This window comes from Syngnathus typhle, linkage group LG2 (assembly GCF_033458585.1).
Source record: "Syngnathus typhle isolate RoL2023-S1 ecotype Sweden linkage group LG2, RoL_Styp_1.0, whole genome shotgun sequence".
Classification (NCBI taxonomy): domain Eukaryota; kingdom Metazoa; phylum Chordata; class Actinopteri; order Syngnathiformes; family Syngnathidae; genus Syngnathus; species Syngnathus typhle.
In genome coordinates, this window is record NC_083739.1 from 20,751,867 (window position 1) to 20,774,421 (window position 22,555).

General features: G+C 39.5%; 1 protein-coding gene across 1 annotated transcript in view; it reads right to left on the minus strand.

The window, feature by feature from the left end:
• LOC133145165 (contactin-3-like) overlaps positions 1-22,555 on the minus strand; it is a 54,123-nt gene that overhangs the window by 8,498 nt on the left and 23,070 nt on the right. The window contains exons 11-18 of the mRNA XM_061268334.1: positions 21,993-22,143; positions 21,608-21,735; positions 9,556-9,725; positions 7,505-7,622; positions 3,887-4,045; positions 2,243-2,392; positions 1,428-1,498; positions 333-567 (exon numbers count right to left, since the gene is read on the minus strand). Coding sequence (XP_061124318.1) covers positions 333-567; positions 1,428-1,498; positions 2,243-2,392; positions 3,887-4,045; positions 7,505-7,622; positions 9,556-9,725; positions 21,608-21,735; positions 21,993-22,143 — 1,182 coding nt within the window. The remainder of the gene's footprint in view (positions 1-332; positions 568-1,427; positions 1,499-2,242; positions 2,393-3,886; positions 4,046-7,504; positions 7,623-9,555; positions 9,726-21,607; positions 21,736-21,992; positions 22,144-22,555) is intronic.

Here is a 22,555-nt window from a genome sequence, read left to right on the forward strand (position 1 = left end):
CCTTCTCATATCAGCGCAAAGAATACATCTGATCTCCAAACATGAATTGCAATGATGGTAGCATCTCGAAACGATGGCAATAATCCAGCAGAACAAACCTTTCACAGCGCGTGAATGTAAATGTTAGTGAATGTTGAGGTTAACAATATATGATATTTCCACACTTTCCGACGCTCGCTAAAAACATTTATTTGGTTGCACAGCATGGTTTACGGTTTACTCGAAGTGCTTCCAGCTTTCAACAAAACCCCTTGTGTGATCTTTGTCCTCTTGTGGCATTCAGAAAGTTTTGCAGCCTTGCAAACATTATTTTCTGGTCCTCTTTGGCTTACCTATCTCTGCAGAGTAGATGGTGACCACGGGGCTGAAGGGCCCCTGCCCTTTACTGTTATATGTGCCAACTTTGACGTGGAACGGAGAGAAGGGCGCGATGCTGTCGTTGCGGTACACATAGCGAGATGCGCCTGGGGCAGAGGTAGCCACGTGGGTCCAGCTGACTTCTCCAAAAGCGCGGAAAGCAATGATGTAACCAAAGCTTTCACCATTCTGTAGTTCTTCAGGGACAGGCTGAGATTGAAACACAAAACTATAGTGATATTAAAACATATACAAACCACTCACGTTCATCCCGCCCCTGGGCCGACGCCATCGGTTTGTGTGACCCTCAAATTGCTTTAGAGACCCACCTGACAATATGGAATGAAGGAAATGGCTTTAAAAGTGTCGAAGCTCACAACAGTGTATCTTTCAAATGAAAACATTATTTCTCCCTATACACGGCGCTTAACAAATTTATGAGCACCTCTGTCATAAAAAGGGAATGAAGCTCTCGACATTTTAACAGGAATGAGGAATTTCCTAATAAACCGATTTGACCTTTTTATACCCACGTTCGCCTCACTGGGGTCTAATCATTAAAGTAAAAAATCTATACTAATTTTTTCAGTGTCAAACAACAGCAATACATTTTAGGAATGTCAAACATCAACACAAAATGACACATTTGGCAGACTCATTTGTGTTAGGTAGAATTTAAAGGGCTCAATCATAATTGTTACAAAGACCGCTGAAAATGTTTTTTGACCACTGTTTTTTTAATGGTAATCTGGCAGTCTTATGGAACTGGTCAATTATATCGTCAATTATATAGTCAATTTAATTAGGCACGTTATTTTCCTCATCAATGATCTGTATTTAATATACAATAGTGCAATCTATTGGTGTGCTGCACTTAATGCAGTTAATTTACTGTATCTTCAAAAGCAAAAATGATTGTAAGCTACCTGCACCACTTCATTGCGTTGCATTGTGCAATTAGCTGAACAATAGTAAACTGACCAAAACCTCTGAAATTATTATGCTGTTAGTGGCACCCTTCTGGGACTTATGATGTATTAAAAATGAACAACATAAGATCGATGACTTACCTCCCATGTGATGACCAACTCTGACCTGCTTCCGCCTCCTCCGCCCACATCACCTGGCGCGGCATCAGGGACTGCACAACAGAGAACTTGTCAACACCTCCACATCGGAAACTTTTGAAAAAGAACAAGAGCACTGAGAGTAAAGAAGTATGCCAAGGTTTCAAGGAGGCAAAGATTTCACCAGAATAAGAATTTTCTCTGGATTGAAAGGAACACAACTTAACAAGAGTCTCATGATATGATTTGATCTGAATTTTATTAGGCTCTGAAAATGCTTAATGGGGTTTTTCATTGCTACTGTATCAGGTCTGGATTAAACTTGGTTTGCCGTCATTGGGTACATATCCAATTTAGTTTAAATGAAATAAAATTTGACAAAGATGTTTAAAAGTTGCAAATGTTTTTTTCATGATGTCAGAAATGGAAACTACACCCTAATAAGATGTGGAGTTCATTTCCCAAATGATCTTAGATAATTACAAAACACAGTAATCCTTCATTTATGGTGGATAATTGGTTCCAAGACCACCCGTGATAGGTGAAAATCCGCGAAGTAGTGTCACCCTCTCATTTGTAACATACATACATTTTTTGTGTATCAATAAATGTATATTAAACCATATAAGTGCATATATCATTAGAACATTAAATAATGGTTTCAAACATGTAAATACTATATCAATAATATAAATGACATACAGAAAATAATGTATAAATAATATAAATATGAATATGATACGTGTGTGTGTGTGCGTGTGCGTGTGTGTGTGTGTGTGAGTGTAACAAATCCGCGATGTACTGAAGCCACGGTATACCTGCATCTTCTGTCCTTGTCTTGACTGACACTGGGCTGGGTTCTCCAACTCCAACATTGTTCCTAGCCAGCACCCGAAACTCATACTCCACCCAGGCATTAAGATCCACCACAGTGGCTGTCAGTGTTCTCCCATCAATGATCTCTGGAACTAAAAAAAACCCGAAAAAAAAAACATTATCAAGACGAAAAGAAGAAATTCGTGCAAACGGTGGGATACTGAAAACCTGACAAATCAAGAGGAGGTATTTCACAACAGTTAAATAACATTAATTAACAGTAAATCAAAAAGCTGAGTACCTAATTAACTAAAATGCATAATATGATTGTTTTGATATTGCAAAATTGCAGGGAGCATGGTGGGGCAAAATGATTAGCGAAGCATGCAACCTCTCAAAAGGATACAGATTGGAATATTTGGCATTCTTTCGAGTTATGCGCATTCTTTTGTGTCTTCATGGTGGTACTAAGACCTTCTTGTTGGTGTCAAAACTGCCAGGTTTGTTGAGGAGATACTTCTAATCACTTGTAGGACTCAGCAGTGTTGTTTTGCATTGAAAGGAGAGTCAAGTCTTGTGATGCATGTGGTTGGAAAATCTATCATACTGGTTTCCTAGGCTCTTGACTTTATGTATTCACATTCGAGGCCTGGTTTTCACTTTATGGAGTTAGCATGTTCTTCTCCATGCTTGCACACATCATTTCCACATCAGTCCACAGTGTACGGTGCGTCTCACTCAAAATAACCTAGGAGAATCTTCCGCCTCCTAGGGACCCTCAACAATGAATGCTGAATTGGATAATTTAATTGAACTAGGACCGCATTTTTTTAATCAGTCATAGCACTCACCACTGATTCAAGGTCCTTTTTCCCATTAGTTTCACATTTTGCAGTACAGCCATACATGTAAATAAGTTCTAATACAGTCCTCTGGATGGTGCTTTTATTGTTTTTCTCCTTGCAATTATATCGTGCTGAATGACTTGTGAGACACATTCAACACGCATTCTACCAACACAACCAATTATTCATTTGTTTGTGTCAGTGCAAGCTTCATGTCACTTCTGATTAGCTACCCTTCTCCTAGAGTCTGCATTTCAGCGGAATTTGGAGGTGACCACAAACAGCACACAATGATTTGCGAGCATAGATAATAAAGAGATTTATCATTTACAATTATCTGCCCTGACTGTTCTCGGAGCAGATCTGGGAGACAAAATCCTTCTTAACATATCCCACACCAAAGGATATAAACTCAGATCAATTTTAGAACGATATCTGACAATTGGGGCTTTGCTGACTTTGATTGCGAGGGAGGGAAAATGCTCAAATTGGGCCCGGCTTTTTGGTATGTGCCTCCCTAGCTTTAGTGAGGCGTGTAGAGCCAATTTTGAACACCACTTTAGTTCTCTTTGCACAATAACGTTTTCACCTAAACAGGATGAGAGGGCTGGTTCTACTGAAACAGGTGTGAAGTGGTTCTGGTGAGCCCCACTGACCACCACATCGATTAAGCGAGGAGTCCCCTGCTGTGCAGCTGACCTCTGACTCTTTGCACAAGACAGTTGACTCTCCCTGCGAAGGGCCACGAGATGTCTGGGAAGGTGTGCAATTAAATGAATATTTCTTTGAAAGGTTTCCTACCCGTGTTAACCCTTTGCCATCCCACAGTAAAAAGTGTCCTGGTCTGAATGATGTAATTGATGAGGGGGCTCCCGTTGTCCCGTCCGGGGGTCCACACCAGCTGGGCTGTGCTGTCTGTCACCTCCTCCACCGTCACAGAGTCCGGTGGGCTGGGCGGGCCTAGCTCGAGCACAAAGACGCACAAGCAGTTCTACACAACACGGCTTTACATGCGTGCACTCAGACAGCTCCAAGGAATATGTTGGTATGAATAAAATATTTCTACCCGAGATTGTCAGCCCTTTTCCAAAAGCCTTAACACCTTTGAATCGATATTAACCAGAGGAAGTATTTCTTAAGTTCAAAGAGAGGTGATGCCCTTCACAAGGAATTAAAATTGAATTCACAATTTATCCCCAAATATTCACTCAAGCTGCAATACTTCCCTTTCATCGTCCTCCAGGTAATTGATCGATGAAAGAGCAGATGCGAGTAGATGCCGGGAGTCACGAAAAAACAAAACAGTTAAAGATGAAAAAGGGTCTCATCATTGAGGATCAGCATTTAATCGTTTATTTCTATTACGCCTACTTTTGAGGAGTGTTTCATTCTCATCTACTGTTTCCTGTTCTTAATGAAGGTGTCAGCTCATCAGAAATAATAGACCACGGGAGAGCTATGAGGTGCACTGCAGAATAACAATGCCGCCTGCTTAAGAGCCACTTTAGTGGCTCTTAAACAGAAGCAAATGATATAAATGATATACTCTAATTATCAAATGGGGTAAATCTTTTTTAACAAGCAAACAATAGATGCATCCTCAGTGAGGTACAATATTTCAATATTGACGCTGTTTTTTCCGCCACGCTGGCATGCGCTTATACCTACAACAGATATTGATCTAAGTAAAACTCATTAGTCGTTCCTGATATGAAAAATAACAATGTATGACCCTGCTAATAAATAATAAGGAAGCAAAAGCAATCAACGGTCAAATCTTCATTTTCTTAATTACATTTTGTTGGATGAAGCGAAAGCAAGCTGACACTGTTCATCTCAAAAGTGTGTGGACATACGTGTATGTGGCATAGGAATTTGCAATAAGAAAATGACACGGTAAATTTTACAACCTGGGTGAAATGATCAAATTATCACCATGTGGCGAGGACAGGGACAATGACAACCATTTTAGAACTCATCCACATGGTATTATTACCGCCTTTAAGCACTGACCTTCCCAAGGGCTACCATGCCACACTGTAGTGGTTGTGAAGTGCTACCTAGAGTGGGATCAAAAACACTCCCATGGTAAGTATAATTAGGAGGAGCTTGCGAGGGAGCGATGATCATTTCAGAGTGCCAGGAGACAAGATCATTGACCTTGTGTTGTGTGCCATGATCACATTTGAAAAAATCTACCTCGTGCTCTGTTCAATGAAAATGAAATCCTTCACGATCCAGCCAGCCTCCTTATGCTTGTATACCCAGTTCAATGTACACTTTTTGCTCAGTCAATCAGGAACAGCAGCTGGTTTAGGTGACAGAGGACACATAGAATTTTCCCACTCTTTAGGTGCAATGGACAGGTGTCCCAATATTTATGCCCATATAGTGTGCCTCAATTCCTGATGACACGCTCTATGTACAGAGCCTGTGCTCCGCTTCACCACTCACACAACAAAAACTATTTTCCCCAGCACCATTTCTCTGTGTAAAAAAAAAATCCTCACACTCCTAAATGACAGTACTCGTAGAAGTACATTTTCCAGTTTGCATGTCTCCCCTTCCTGCTGGTGTCAAACTTGTATGACTGTTCTGTGTATGATTTATTCATGAATAGTTGTCACTCCACTGCTGACAGTTAATATTGCTGGTTCCTTTTACAACTGCTTATAGCGCATGTAGGATATCACACACTGCTGTATTGGTCACTACGTGCTGCTTTCCATGTCATCATTTCACTTTCATTCTCATATATAATTTAATTTTTATATAATAACTATTAATCCAAAGCATCGTTTTTTTTCAAACGTCTGTATCCATTCATGTACAGATTGCCATTCATATTCCGCATATTGTTCAAAGTATAACAGAAATATTTATTGTTCGGCACATATACTGTTCTCACTCATTGCATGTGATGGTGGAATTAGGTCCTGCTGTACATGCTGTATATCAATAACAGATATCGAGTAACAAATTTCTAGGGGGGGGGGGCACTGTTCAGTACGGCAGCGGGATACGATGTTTATAAACGACATGCAATAAACTGTTCGCAGCGGTGGAAAAATACATGGTCATGCTGCACAAGATTTTTTTTTATATTTCGCAAGGATTTTTGTACAAACACTGATTCATGAAATGATTAATAAATTCAGGTTATGTCGCTGATGAAAGAGTTGAAATATTGCTGTCAACTGTGAGTTTGCTTGCCAGGAAAATATTTGAAGTGCATCCCAGGTTGGACTTCATTTGGAAAATAAAATTTTCTTTTGACACGTATGTGTGGTAAATGATATTATTTTGTGAAAGAGACTTTCCTGTAAAGCCGAATTGTGGTTATTCTATATTCATGTATGTTTTCTAATATTTCTTCAAGAGCATTTTCTTATTTTCTGTTATTATTATTATTGGCCACAGGTTGAAAGGTAGCTTTCGGCACAGCATATCAGCTGGCAGCTGTACCGGAAAGTAATATCTGAAATGACACATCGCTTGGTTGCCACTAGCTTCATGGTTTACTGCCTAACATTTGAAGCCGTTTGATGCGTGTGGAATGACACATTGGTGACAGCTACCATCAGCAGGACGTTCTGTATAAATAATGCAGAGTCACAGGCACGATTCACTTCACTTGACATGAATTGCATTGTTTCTATTAAGATTGAGATTTATTTCCACTTAGGCTTCAGCTATGACAGCTCTTCCTCTCCAAGATGTTTAAAAAAACAAATGAACAATTTGGTAAACATATGGCAAATGACATACCTTACATTGTGGCCCGTGGGTGCTTGCCTCTAACCTTTTCACATACTGAACCTCCTCCCTTCACTCATTTGGCATTTAACAGATTTGTGTGGTGTCAATTTGCGCCGCAATTTAGCACATTGATCCAATCGAGAAGCCGACCTCCTCTCACCCAGCTGCCATACAATTCAGCTATTACACAAAAAAATGTCGATGCAGCCTGATGTAGCTCATGATAAATGGTGCCCTTATAGTTATGCATGCGGACAATTGGCTGTAGTAGAGGAAAAATGTCTGGCAGAAAAACAAGCCTGTTGTAATCAAGTGAAACTACAAACAAAAACTGCAAATAAAACCTGGGGAGTGATCTTGGTGACAAGGTGGGCAAATTAGCCTTCTTCCATTCAGCGGCTGAAAATAAGGCGATTTTAAATTAAGAGCCCGAGTGAACAAAGAACACCCAGAAAGGAGCATGCATGGATAATGTCGCCTAATGTTTTAGTTTGACAACACGCAGGGCATAAATGGTATTTTGGATCAATTTGTGGCTTTCAGAAACTATAAAAGTTGGGTGGGATTTTTAATGTCTGCCTTCCAGAGCTTCCAAAGAGACCCGGTGCTCTGAGCCTCATTTTAATTAGCCCATCCAGAGCGGTGGAGAGGTTCTCTTACCTTTCACAATCAATATGGCAACGGCTGAGAGGCTTTCCACATCCGTGTCCACCACGCAGATGTATTTGCCCGTGTGGTTGAGCTGAATATTCCTGATCATTAGATCTCCAGCGGCTCTCTGGCAAGGAGGAAAGGAAGCTTTATGTTGCAGAAAGGATTACTCAGGGTTGAAGCTGGGCAAGTTGAAGGTGATGTAAACCAAACGGAGAAAGACAAAAAAGTTTTGGCAAATGCTGCAGATACTTTAAAGCAATCCCCAGGCCGTAGACATGTACCGGTGGATCATTTGGTACGGGGCCACACAAGAAAGAATAAGTAACTTGCATTATTGTCGTTTTATTTATCTGAGTCTGAGCGATCTTTTATTTTGGAAAAAAGGACGAAGACGAAAACATATAATAACATTACTCATGTTAGGTTCCACGATGTTATGAGGACGCTGCTCGTAAAGTTGCATAAGAGTACACAGTGAATTCACGTTTATTATTCAATTATACCATTGTTTTTATGCCGTTTGGATCATTTTATTTTTGTTATATTTATCCGCCACGCCTTAAAAGCCAGTCCGTGACAATACTGTCTGACATTTATCCGATCCTTGGTCCTAAAAAGGTTTGGGACCGCTGCTTTAAAGGCCCATTTCAAAGCGATAGTGATTTGGTTAATAGGTGTCTTTTGGGTGGAGGTGGAAAAAAGACATGTTAACATATTTTATCTTCTGTCCATTGAGAAAAGGCAATCTTTGCCACCGCTCTAAATGATCTGGTAAATTGTAACATAATCTGGAGCAAATAGCATTTGTATCATACATCTGGTTTGGAATTGTGTAGCCCAATGTGCTGATGAAAAAAATCTGGCCTCTTTCCATCCATCCATCCATCCATCCATCCATCCATCCATCCATCCATCCATCCATCCATCCATCCATCCATCCATTTTTTTAGCATTACTATAGTATGCAGAGGCAACAACTGCAACAATGTAGTTTAATGAACAATATGGACAAAACTATTAATCGAAATCGAAAAACACCACCTCTAAAAAACATTCTCACACAGTATTTTACAGTCTTTTCCAGCCATAGGCCACTAATTCACAAAAAACCCACCCTCATTTTGGCCTTAACAGAATGTAATTTACGTTGCACACATCTATTGAGAGCCCAGGGAGTCCTGTGGATTGGCAAACCTTGTGGTTTAGATGAAAAAGATAAAACATCTAGATTTATAAATGTGCAACGGAATATAATTTTTATGTTTGACAATGTTGCTGCTAGTATCTGTGCCCCTTTTCATTTGCAGGGTCATTCCCATGAATTTCAAAGGTCTGTTGCAAGCAATTGGACTTTCATATTTGAACTTTTGCAGGTTTGCTGGTTTATAGAGAGAAGTGGAAAAAGGAGGGAGTACATTTGTAAGAACAAATGTTAAATTAGTGGGGAAATTGTTCTCATGGCATTGGCAGGGAAATGTGTAAGTTGTGCCAACATGGTTTAATTATGGAAATTAAATTCCTTGAAGCAGCAAAGTTAAGTTAATAATCTCTCTGAGCGGGGGACATTCAAGCATTTCTGGGGAAGGGAGTCTGATAAGAAAACACATACACACATAGAAAATGATTAATCTCAAAACGTGTAAGGGTGTTCTCAAAGTGTACTGTCATTTGGGGCTTTGCCATGCTTTCGCTCTTTTTAAAGACACCTTTAATTGTGTGTATCCGCTTTCTGTTGCATGCATCAAAGTAACATCTGAAAGGAAAAGAGGAACCGAACTGAGAAAGTAATGAACACAAGAGCAACAAAAGACATATTTCGACGGAGCAAGGGACACAAATCCATTCATGGAAGTAAAATGAAATTTGAGGACCCTCATTATCACGGCCTATAGGTTTTATTCTAGAAGAAACAAGAGCTGCACTTTTTCAAGGTCTACTTCAATGTCAAGCTCTCTCTTCAAACGAACAGCACAGATGAAGTGAAAGCAAGGGTGGAAAAGAGGTGCCAACTGCCTATTCACACATTCTGAAGAGGAAGACGGCAGAAGGTCACTCACCCCGCCCACCAGCTCGAAGTGACCGTCATCATTGCCGATGAGCTGTCCGTTAAAGGCCCAAGAAAAGGAAACGTCGAGGACTGGATCGCTGGTTACTTGACAGGGTAACACGATGCTCTCGCCTACGATGATTTCCATGTCTCCAGGGCCCTGGGTAAATCTGGTTGGATCTAGCACAAAAAAAAAACAGTATTTTATTTTGACAGCTGGGATGACAAAGAACTATTAGTGCGTTTGGTGCCATTTATCCACATGTTCTAAACCTCAGACCCTGTGGTTGCCAGCACGGGGACAGTTATAGCGGTTGAACCACATAAATGTACATAAACCGGGGTGTGATGTTATCACGAATTGTGCATACCTTGAGTTTAAGTTCACGGTTGAGTTCACATTCAGTAGTCACATAACCAAAAGCAAAATAATCTGTTTACGTAAGATGTAAATAAGAAAAGACTCGAAAATATTTAAAGTTAAACAAAAGTGAGATTTTTTTTGTTTTGTTCTTTTTTTTTTTTTTTTAGCAAAGCGCAACATCAGCACATGCATGAAAACTCCAGAATGACAGATAATAATAATTGATAATTATTATTATTACTGTAATTTCTATTCATATTATTATTGAAATTTCTTCTGGGACACCCATTTGAAAACGAGGCGATACACCTCAAGGGGTTAATTCTGCATCTATTCATTTTCTATACCGCTTGTCCCCACGAGGATCGCGGGCGTACTGGAACATACTCCAGCAGTCATCAACCTGAACCGGTTGCCAGCCAATTGCAGGGCACGCTGAGACGAACAATCATTCGCACTTGCATTCACACCTAGGAGTAATTTGAAGTGCTCAATCAGCCTACCAAGCATGTTTTTGGATGTGGGAGGAAACCGGCGTGCTCGGAGAAAACCCATGTAGGCACGGGGAGAACATGGCAAAGTCCATACAGGGAGGGCCAGAGGTGGAATACAACCCGCACCCTCCTAACTGTGAGGTCGCCGTACTAACCAGTTAATCCTAATAAAAGAATTTGAAGAAAACCGGATATGTTAAAGGAAAAAATATAGATTTGGAATCTGAAAAGTTTTCAGATACTTACAGTCCTAATTTTGTTAGTGTTATTAAGAACATTAAAAGGTAATGTGAAAAAAAATATTTTCAAAGTGCGAGTCATTTACCAGTACCCGAGAAGCAGCTCTCACTTTCAAAGAGGTTGGTGATCCCTTTTTTGAGAACATGTCTATCGTCTACAAAAGTCAAACCGCATATAGTTCTATGGTGCTATATTGCAAAAATACCCAACTAATTTTCATTGCAGCATGTAGATGTGGCATGGTGATGGAGTTTGATGACTCGTCATACTCTAATAACTTGATCCACAAGGTAAAGTTGAACCGAGCGTCTCGTGAGTAGTTCAATCCCTGCCCTGAGGATACCGCTTTGCTTAATTAGTCACAGTGTCACTAGGAAAGGTCATCAAATATCATATATTAATCTTCTCCTTCAAGGTGGTTTATATGATTGCTTTCAAATTCAGGCAGGGCATACAAGACAAAAAGAAGCTTTTGAGTTCAAATCAATGAATTTCGCTGAAGCGCTCAGACCTATCCCACTCAAGGTGAATTATTTCCCTGGTTGGGCGGTCTTTATACTCACAGTTGTTTCAGTGGTGCCTCTTACAGGAAGAATATTCATGTTAAAACTCCATTCAAAGTAATCCTATTTTCTCAAGCTTGTCATTTCAAGCAGTATCAGCCCATCACACATCCCCAAAAGTTGATTTGCTATATCTTTATTCTAATAGTGGTTAAAAACAGATGATGATGATTATTATTATATTAATAAAAACACAATATAATGACGACTGTCATACTATCCGACCATTATAAAAACAATTACAAAAACTATCTGACTCACAGGGAAGGCATGGGTTTGAGCTTGGTTCAAATTTGTGTGGAGTTTTCCTTGTATTCCCATTGTCTCTCTTGAGTACGTTTTTACCAGATACTCTGGCATCCTCCCACATTCCAAACTTGTGCATGTTAGGTTCATTGAAGACTACAGTATTGCTCATAAGGGTAATAATAATAGGGACAGGCTGCAGCTCACCCTCCATGTCAATGACAAGCAAGCGATATAGAAAATGGATGGATGGATAATTGCATATTACAAGTAGCTCTGGCCCATTTTCATGGCCCTTGTGTTATCAGTGTAACTGCACTCGTTAGCACCGTTTATTTGAAAGACGTCTAAAAGGTCATTGGATTACTCAAAGGATGCAAACTACAAATTTGAAACACTGCTATGCATAATTGTTCTCTTGTGATTTAAAAAAAAAAAATGTTAGCTCGCATGTTACTTTGCTAATGAGGATGAGGCACGGTGGTGCACTGGTTATACCGTCCGCCTCAGTGCGAAGGTTGTGGGGTTAATTCCAGCTCTGGCCTTTCTGTGTGGAATTTGCATGTTAGAGCTAATTTATTAGAAAGCGATTTAGATTTTTTGGGGGAAGTTTAATGTCAGAGAAATGTTTAGTAACTCTTTATACTAGGTTGCTATGGATGCAAATGATTTAGTATAAAAGACGCCCTGGAAAAGCACTGGAGCGGCAGCAAGGCACAGTTTTTTTTTTTTAAACCTTGTCCGTATCCCGTGCTTTAGGAGATCGACCGTGTATGATCAAGCGAATTTGTTCTGTTATTATTATCATTATTATTATTACTATTATTATTATTATTATTATTGGAACCTTCTCATGTGTTGTATCAACATGACACTCAGAAAGTACATCAGCGAACGATCCTAAAACGCAGGAAACGTAAATTCTGTCAAACCTTGGTCGGAAAGCAGCCAAGGACGCCAACAAGCGCGCGCACGCAAGCGCCAGTCGTGGGCACACGCGCAACGAGCACCGCGAGACGATCGTGGACAGGAATTAACAAAACCAAGGTGTTCAAGAGTTCAAAAAGACAAAAGGAAACTCTACTGATCCGTGAGTACACCGAAATCACGACAGAAATGCATTGAATAAGGATACGAGTCAGAAAACTTTAAACTTCCCGCATGAAGAAGTGGTTCAATTAATGAAATCTATCAAAGAAATTTTGCCAATACATTGCATATTCTCCCCGTGCCTGCGTGGATTTTCTCGAGGTACTCTGGTTTCCTCCCACATCCCAAAAACATGCTTGGAAAGCCGATTGACCACTCCAAATTGCCCGTAGGTGTGACTGTGACTGCGAATGGTTGTTTGTCTGTGTGCCCTGTGATTGGCTGGCGATAAATTCGGTGTCCCCCGGCCGGGATAGGCTCCAGTGCACCCGTGACCCTCGTGAAGATAAAGCTGTAAATGTCTCTTAAACTTAATTGAGAAATGTGTAGTCTTCATGACTGATTTGTTGTTTATTCTGTCATTTGTCCTGCCGAAAACATGTGCATTTTGAAATATGACTCATGTTGATCCCACTTCATTTTACTTAAATTGAGGTGGTTGAAAAGGGATGAACATATTTTGCTGGAAGCATTTTGGACTACTTACGTTAAAAGGTATTTTGTGGTTTCAAACTAAATAGGCCTCTAGTATTTTAGGAAGACTTTCCCCTGCATTGAACGTTTGATTTGTTTGGTTGACTGAAAAAAAAAGGTGATATAACCGCTGCTGAAGACACTCTTTGTAATACTTTAAGCAGGGCAGTGTTCAGAAAATCTTCGAAAAATAAATAATGTAATGGCATTCAGCCTGGCAACACTAATATGTCCTTGTTTGGCTGACATAAAGCTTTTAAAATCTAAATAACCCAATTTGTGTCATTGCTCCTTTGGCAAATGTCGCTTTGAAGCGACATGAGAGGAAACAAGTTTTTTCCTCATGTGGATTTGTTTATTTACAGAAATGGTCTGAAACAAAGAAAGAAATTGTCAAATAATAAAATGACTTCAATATTAGCAACATTCTTGACAGCTAAAGTAAAATGATACCACCACCCTTAATGTCAATCCCCATTTTTTTTGTCCTAGTATCCTACTGTTCTTGTAATTATGTTTAGTCGTTCTTGATATTGTCTCTCTTTCTCCCTTCTTTTCTTGTCCTCTATTTGTAAATACACACCAAAGAGTTTAGTCCTTTCTCTTTCAACTCTACTCTACCAATCTATCTATCTTTGCCAATCAAAATGATTTGTTTCGGTTTGCCCCTGCTGCCGGAAAATAAAGCAGCCAACTAGACACTCCCAATTCCTCACTGTCACTATTCTTATCTGCATACTGAAATATATAATATCCCTGCAATTTATCCAGTGTTTAACAGCACATCAGTAAGAGGTTCTGCTGGAGTATGGAGTTTAACGGTGCTGAAAAACATGGCCAGACTGATGGGATACGTCAGACTTCTGACTGGACTCACTTAAAAGAGCATCAAACAGCTGCAGCTCATTTCAAATGCTGCAGCTCAGGTTTGGACCAGAACTAAGACATCAGAACACATGACAGCAGTCCCAAAGGCTTTTTACAGTGGGTCTCCGATTTTATTTTAAAAGTCTGCTACTGGTCTATAAATCACTGAAGGGTTTGGGCTCTAGATACATTATAAATAGAATGCTAATTCAATATAAACCCAGTAGGGCTGAGGTTAGCAGACTTAGGTCAATTTGTGGAGCCCGGAGTTCAAAGCATGGTGATTGGTGATGCAGCAATCCCTTGCTTTTAAAAATCTTTAGGTCTTTTGGTTGTAAATGTGCCTTAATAGTGGCAATATTGGTTGGGGGAGGGGCAAGGGTCATTTTTATAAGCTACTTCTCTTTGCTCAGTGAAAGTCTTCAGTTGTTCTGTCTCCTAATGGTTTTAAATGTTGCGCTTTTGGTTGTGTGAAAGTCAAAGTCAAAGTCAAAGTCAGCTTTATTGTCAATCCCTCCACATGTCACAACACACAAAGAGACCGAAATTACGTTTTTCTCTACCCCACGGTGACGAGACACATAACACGATAGACATACATGTACGCGACACAATACAAAAACAAGAAAGCAAAAATTCCACCAATCAATAGTAAGAGTGATGAATAAATAATAAATAAACAGATAACACAATAAATAACGGAGCCAGCAAGCATAGCGCAAAAGTAAAAAACATCATAAACAAAAAGGCACAAACAATAAATAAGAGTAATAACAAATAATAAATAATAAGAGCCAGTGTGCATTCAGACAGTCCAGACAGTAAAAGTACAGGACGCTACGCAGAACGGGGGAGCGAGTTCAGGATCCTAACAGCCTGGAGCATGAAGCTGTTTGAGAGTCTGGAGGTGCGGGAGCGCAGGCTTCTGTACCTCTTCCCAGAGGGCAGAAGCTCGAACAAAGAGTGAGCGGGGTGACTCGCATCACTCACAATCGTGGTCGCCTTGCGGGTGAGATGGGAGGTGTAAATGTCCTTCAAGGAGGGGAGCGAAGCACCAGCAATCTTACCAGCAGTGTTCACTATGCGCTGCAGGGCCTTCAAGTTGTAGTCAGTGCAGCCGCCACCCCAAACAGCAATACAGCTGGAGAGGACGCTCTCAATGGTGCCGCGGTAAAATGCAGTCATGACGGCCGGAGGAGCGCTCGCTCGCCTAAGTTTCCGCAGGAAGTACAGGCGGCGCTGGGCTTTCTTTGCCAGTGATGCGGTGTTGGCGGACCAGGAGAGATCCTCACTGATGTGCACCCCCAGGAACTTGGCGCTGCTCACTCGCTCCACCACAGCACCGTCGATGGTCAGCGGCAGGTGTTGGGTGTGACCCTTCCGGAAGTCCACAACAATCTCCTTGGTCTTGTCGACGTTCAGCAGGAGGTTGTTGTCCCTGCACCACGTGGTCAGACAACAACCTCCTGCTGAACGTTAACCTATATGAATAAAGTTGCCTCGCCTTCCCGGGCATTGGACATCCTTGCCTCCCGGATCTTTCCACCCTAAAAGTGTTATTCTGTTAATTTTGACACAACTCAGTGCACATACACTACCCTTCAAAAGTTTGAGGTCACCCAGACACTGTAGTGTTTTCCATGAAAACTACCATGATTGCACAAGGGCTTTCAAGGCATTTCTAATCATCCATTAGCCTTCTAACACATTTAGCAAATACAATGGAGCATTAGAACACTGGAGGAATGGTTGCTGAAAATGGGCCTTTATACACCTATGTAGATATTGCATTGAATACCAGATGTTTGCAGCAAGAATAGTCATTTACTACATTAACAATGTATGGAGTGTATTCCTGATTCGTTTAATGTTATCCTCATTGAAAAAATTGATATTTTATTTTTTTAAAAAAAAGGACATTTCTAAGTAATCTCAAACTTTTTAATGGTAGTGTACATGTATACCTTTTCCCAAATTACTTATAATAAGAGTTTGATTTGATTAATATTTTACTTCAGATAAATTCTAAAATGATAGCATGAGATTGCAAAAGAACATTTCCCAGAGATTAATGAGTGTACAGTACTTGGAAATGGCATGCTAAGGAGGAGAACACTTTTTTTTCAATTTGACACAGTTTCAGCTAAATACACGTTCAGCAGTGACCAATATACCAAACTTCTCTTCTAAACGCCTCAGAAGGTGGACAAAATTAGCTTTATTAAGGTCTTTAAAGTTGTCACTCACGTGAATCCCAAAGTAACTAAAGTTGTGCGCTGCGATTTTAAATGCCAAGCTCAGGAGAGGGTTATCATGTCCTGGATAATTCAGAGGAAATCCCTCACTTCTTTTTAAATTGGGGTTGTCATCTAATATGGTACCAATTGAAACAAATATGGTCAGAGCCACAGGGATAGAGACGGAAATTAGAGGTGTAGAGGAGCAAATTGCCCACATAAAGAGGGACCTTTGTTCCACCCTATCCTTAAGAAGAAGAAAAAAGACGTGGTCACAACGAAGCATAGCGGAGAGGGGCTTGATTGCAATGGCAAATAAAAGTGAACTCATGAGGCAACCTTGGAAAGTAGCGCAATGAAGAGGAAAGTATGCTGACTGGGTGTATTGTTTGTCCTCACTGAGGCTAGAGGGTGTGAATACACTCGTTTCACCCATGTGACAAAGTTCTTGCCAATGCCAAAATGGATACCTCAACATCATTTCTCCATTTATTGATATGATACCCTCGAACAGAGAGGCCGAAAGGTGACGATAAATTACATCAAAAAGTCATCTTCAATAAAAACAAAAAAGTGCTGATCTACAATAAATACGTGACGTTGGTGGACAGTTTTTTAAATTTTAACAGGTGATGGGAAGAGCAGGCACGGAGGTCTTTGTGCTTTTTAAGGATAAGAGAGTCTAGATGAAGAGACGCAAATGATTAATTTGAAATAAGTCTCAAAAGGGGAGTTAATTTGTGTTGACATTTTGTATACACTAGTTACCAGTGTATTAGTAACTGAAAGTTCATCATTAATTACTTTTTTTCTTGTCTTGGATTTTCTGTGTTTGTGATTTGCACTTCAAGGCCAACACATTCATCAGATTATCAGTGGGTGTCTTGGTTGATAGATTTTAATACAAGAAACAAAGCCACTCTTTTGTTTTTGCTTGGAATCAATGCTCACTGCTTGCCAAACAGTAGATGAACATAGTTGAAAAAAAACCATACATTTGGGAGTTATTTAAAGTATTGTCGGATCACAGAGAATTTTTTAATTGGTCTGTGGCACTCTTAAAGTGTAGGAATGCTTGAGTTAGTGTTTGATTCAAAACAAATCTTTATCTACAGCATATCGTTTAGATATTACAGAGTATTCATTCACCCTCAATGTTCTTGAATCAAAGGAATTGGACTTGACAGGGCTAAAATAATAATAAAAACGGTTCAAAAATAGTTCAATTTCCATTTTATGTGCAATGTATTTGCTTGCATGGATGATTTACTTATTTTATCTGTTTTGTGCATTTTAATCTACTCATTATGAAAATAATTTATTTATCTGACTACTTTGTTCTTTGCTGTCATTGTTTTATGTGCAAAAAAAATGGAAACTTTGGTTATTTACGTCTATGGAAATTACAGAGAGGAGCAGTTGAAAGGGACAGGGTGATTTACCTGTACAAGTTGTCTTACTCCAGAACAATTTATCTCATCTACTTCTTAATTAAGGGCTCTGCCCTAATCCAGCCTCACCATGGTGAAACCCAGATGCTGCTCTTATTGTTACCAGGTTCTGCAACATCTAAAGTACTTTTTACTTTCTTGTTCCTTTTAAGTTAGCTTTTGAGTCTTCATTTAAAGGCAAGTTAATTCTGCTGGAATGAATTGAAGAACAGAGAGAAGATTTGCTCTCAAGCTGCACCTTTAAGAGTCTGCCAAAGGATTAAAAAAAATGACATCGAAAGGCTGTCCCTTACTACTTAAGCTAGTAATAATCAATGTACAGGTCGTGGCTCTGTGTCACTGCCTGCATTATAGCCTCGAGAAATGTGTCGGTAATTTAAAAGAATAACACTTATCACTTTTTCACTGCAGACCATAGCATGCAGCACATTTATAAAGCAAGCAGGAAACCCGCAGAACATTGAACAATCGAATCAATTCATTGTGTCAAGGCTCCAAATGAATTAAAGGCACAGCTGCACAAAAAGGGCAAAACAATATATATATTTAAAAAAAATATGTGGGTGACAAAAGGGAGTGCGAAAGAGAGAGGCAAAACTAAACAAATGATGGACAGTGATGAAAACTAACAAAGTGAACAATCTATCTACAGGATCTATTAAGGTACAATTGTTTATATTGAATGTCCTTTCTTTGACTGTCCTCACAGCTCGCCCTCTCTCGTACCCACTCGCACCATTTTCAATTTCTTATTCTCTACTTAAACAACGAAATTGGCTAAGTCAAGGAGGAGTCACAAAGCACGCATTGATGTTTTGTGTGTGCATACATTTTCGACTGATCGGACAGCTGTGCAGTTTATTCAATCTTATCAAAGTCAAAGTCTGCTTTATTGTCAATTTCTTCACATGTCAAGACATACAAAGAGATCGAAATTGCGTTTCCCACTATCCCACGGTGGAGACAAGACATATTACACCCAATTTGATTATTGGAACGCTTCCATGTCCGGATCCATCTGCTATCGGGCCATTTTGTATCTTAGTAATTATTTTTTTTCATGATTGATTTACCGTATTTTCCGCCCTATAAGGCGCACCTAAAAACCTAAAATTTTCTCAAAAACCAACAGTGCGCCTTATAGCCCAGTGCGCCTTATATATGGACCAAATTCCTAAATTTAAACTGGCCCAAAGCATTGTGTCATGAAATTAATCATAAGTGGCCCGCTGAAGACTATGAATCATGACTCAAAAAGACTATGGATCATTATTTTATGATTATAAAGTAATTTGTTTCCGTCTGAAGTTGAAATAAAAAAGATAAAATGGAGAATGATTTGATTTGGATTAAAAATCTGACATGATGCATTAATGGTGCGCCTTATAGGCCGGTGCGCCTTATATAAGGATAAAGTTTTAAAATGGGCCATTCATTGAAGGTGCGCCTTATAGGCCGGTGCGCCTTATAGGCCGGAAAATACGGTAATATTTTTGTTGTTCAATGAAATAATCTGATGAAACACAGAAATATTAAGAGAGATATCCTCCCGAAGACTGCTCGGATAGGCTTCAGCACGCCTGCGACCCTTGTGAGAATAAAGCGTTTGCACTGATGTTCCTCTTTCTATATGTTCTATTGGGTAGAGTTGTTTATTGTCTGTCTTGAACAAGGAACTCCTGTATTTTATTATCTGTTAAGTTTTGTTCCAGGGTCACACATGAGGGAAAACTGTGACTGAAAAATATGTGATTCATATTCAAGTATTATCAAATGTCACTCACTACTGAACTCAAGAGGCAGTTAATGGCGCTACCACTTGATAGTGAATGGTGAGTGACAGTTGGCTTTCTGTGAGATGATTGTCAGCATTGTTAACTGCTAAGCAGTAGTGAATTGTGACTTTGCATTGTAGACAGACTTCTAGGCTGAGAAAACAATGTGTTTGAGCAGTCCTTATACTGCAAAAAAAGTTTTAGACAATATTCGGGTAACCCATTACTTTCTAACGTGTTCATTTGTTTGCATAACTTAAAAGTATTCAATTGAGCTACAAAATCAGAATGAGCTGCGCATGTCAAATGAAAAAAATCCTGAATGATTAGAAGAAACCTATTTTTTAGCATTTTAAAATGCGGTATATTGTAATGAACTGGATTATGTGCTGCTGTTGATGGTTTGATGTTGAGGGAGGATGTGTGCTGTTCATGTTTTGGCATGAGTGCAACATAAAACCAGATTGATACTTTAATCATGCTTTGGAGTTTTTCACAGTCGATGTGGCAATTTGCGCAGGCTACCAAACTTGTTTTCACTAATCATCGCATTGGAAATCCTAATCAGGAAGTTAAAAAAAACTATTTTCCAGCTAAAAGTCCACAAAACACCTTTTACTGCTCTTTCATAAAAGGAAACTGCGAGTGATTTTGCGAGAACAGAATTAATTGCAGGGTTCATGCGTTCGTGTCGTAATGTTTGGTTGCTTTGTTTGTTTCCCCCGGCCTTGTTGAGGCTATGTTGCAGACACGACTGTTCCTATGTCAAAAACTGAATCATGCATCAGGCACAATCTGCTTTTCTTTTCTTTCACAGCCATGCTGCCATAAAAGACAAGCTTGCATTGCATTGTTTTGGGTGAAACTTTAGAGTGTTGCTAACATCGACTAGCCATGAAATTGAAGTGTTTACATCACGGATGATCTGGATTACCACTACTGCGCACAGACAGGCAAAACAGAAAGCAGCAGGAGGCAAGGCAATTTCAAGAGGAAAAAGAAAACTGCAAAAATAAAAATGATGACGTCGACTACCAAGTACGTATGTCGTTGGTTGGCGATATAGTCATGATTAGCCGATTAATCTTAGTAACCCTAATCAGGGATGATAGAAAAAGTTTACTAATGTAGAGGAACAGAGAACATAGAAAAAACAATGAATCTGGATATCATGACATATCATCTTCAACAATAACATTTGTAACAACTCCCCACAACACTTTCATGGCCTCCATTCAAGGTATAAAATGGCTTGTTTCACCTCCTCTAAGGGAAACATTTGATGGCGGTATTTTTCTCAAACACCTTCCAAGCGATTTATAGCAACTGTCACAAAATGCAACCACACAGAACAACCAATGTAAATTTAAAAGTGACCATAGATTGTTTCCATTTGCAGAGAGGGTTGAGCAAATTGACTCCACCTTGACAAAGCAATAGAGCCAAAATGTAGATTCAAATTTTTGCACAGGTATCCATAATGTAAGGACATCGTAACAGTGATCCTCCCAATGATAGGAGGCTTATGATTCATCAAGTATTGTTGCAATATTTGTTTTTGAGCTTTGGAGTTTCAATGTTCTAAGAGTTAATTTTTCAAAACGATACATCATTTTATTTAGATTTTTTTTTTTTTTATGTGTTAACTGATTCTTTTCCCTCTTTTGGCAAACACTTATTTAATTTCTTTGAAATAGTCATTATCTCATGCTATAAGAAATTGCCCCATTACTGTGCTGAAAAGTTAACTGATTGATGGAAACTGTAATACTAGATCAGGTCTGTCCAGCTCTGGCCGCTTTCCTGCCCGTTTTCCATAGCTCCTTGCTGCGACCCACCTGATTCAATTGGACATCATCAGCAAGCTCTGAAGAACCTTGATAACGATCATGAGCATTTGAATCAGTTAAGTTGAAGCAAAGGAAACCTGGAAAACAGGCAGGACAGTGGTCCTCCAGGACCGAGTCTGCACACTCAGTGGCTGATGATTCACATTCTAGTGGTAAAACCCTAACAACAATAGTGATTAGAATTGTCTGTAACCTGCTACCTTCTTTTTTCAACCCTTTTTCCATTAGCTGTGCTAAAAGTTTGTCGATAATTTCTCATGGGAATATCTAAATGAACCAAAAGTCAAAGTGAAAAAGTCATTGGCACTGAGCTGCGCAGTGCATCAACATCTTGCGATTAAACGGAGTTTACCTGTGACAAGGAGCCTTCCAGTTGTACTCGACATGCCAAATCTATTCCTGGCGAAGCACGTATAGCTGCCCGCATCAGCCTTGCTCACATTGGCAAGCCTTAGCGTTCCATCTGGTGAAAGAGTGATCCTAGAGGATTTCAATGACACACACAGCAGTTTTTGAGCCAACATTAATGCCAAGTCACTTTATCATGTGATAAAGTTAAGAGTCCTGACTTGATTCTAGGATCCGAGCTCTGTCAATGAGCGCTTCACGCATGGCTGAATGAACTTAATTTGCTGTTCATGTCTCAACTGAGAATTTCATTGAGTCCTCTAAAAGAATGTTTTCAAGAATCTACATTGATCTAAACAATGAATGAATATCAGAACTTCAGTTCTCACCTGTTGTTGGTGAGAATAGGAAGGTTTCCTTTCTTCCATAAAATGCTCGCCAAGGGATATGCTTGGGGTTTGCACTCCAATGTCACCGTGCTTCCTGCCTTGGCCTTAAGCAAAGCTCTGAGGACAGTCCCTGTGAAGTCTGGAGGAGAAGCTGATGAGGAACAAAAATACTTTTTGTCAATCATTTTCTACATTGAATCATTTTTTTAGAACGATGACAGTCTCAATAAATACACTTTATTTTCCATGGAGATATTTTAAAATGAAAAAAAGACTTTGAAGTCTATAACAGCATCACAGAAAGAATTGTGTTAAACGTCAGTGTCCACTGTGAATTCAGGCTGAAGATTATTTTGCTTTTTTTCACGATTAATTATTACTGTTATCATACTTCTCATTTGGCAGGTAAATATCGGAAAATATATTCTAAATGTGTTTGACCTCCACAAAACATCCTAACTGACCCCATTATCCACCAAGCCAGGCAACCTTTTAAAACGTCAGTGAAATGACCTTTAAATTCTGGAGCAACAATGATTTGATGATTTAAGGGAGAGATAAAT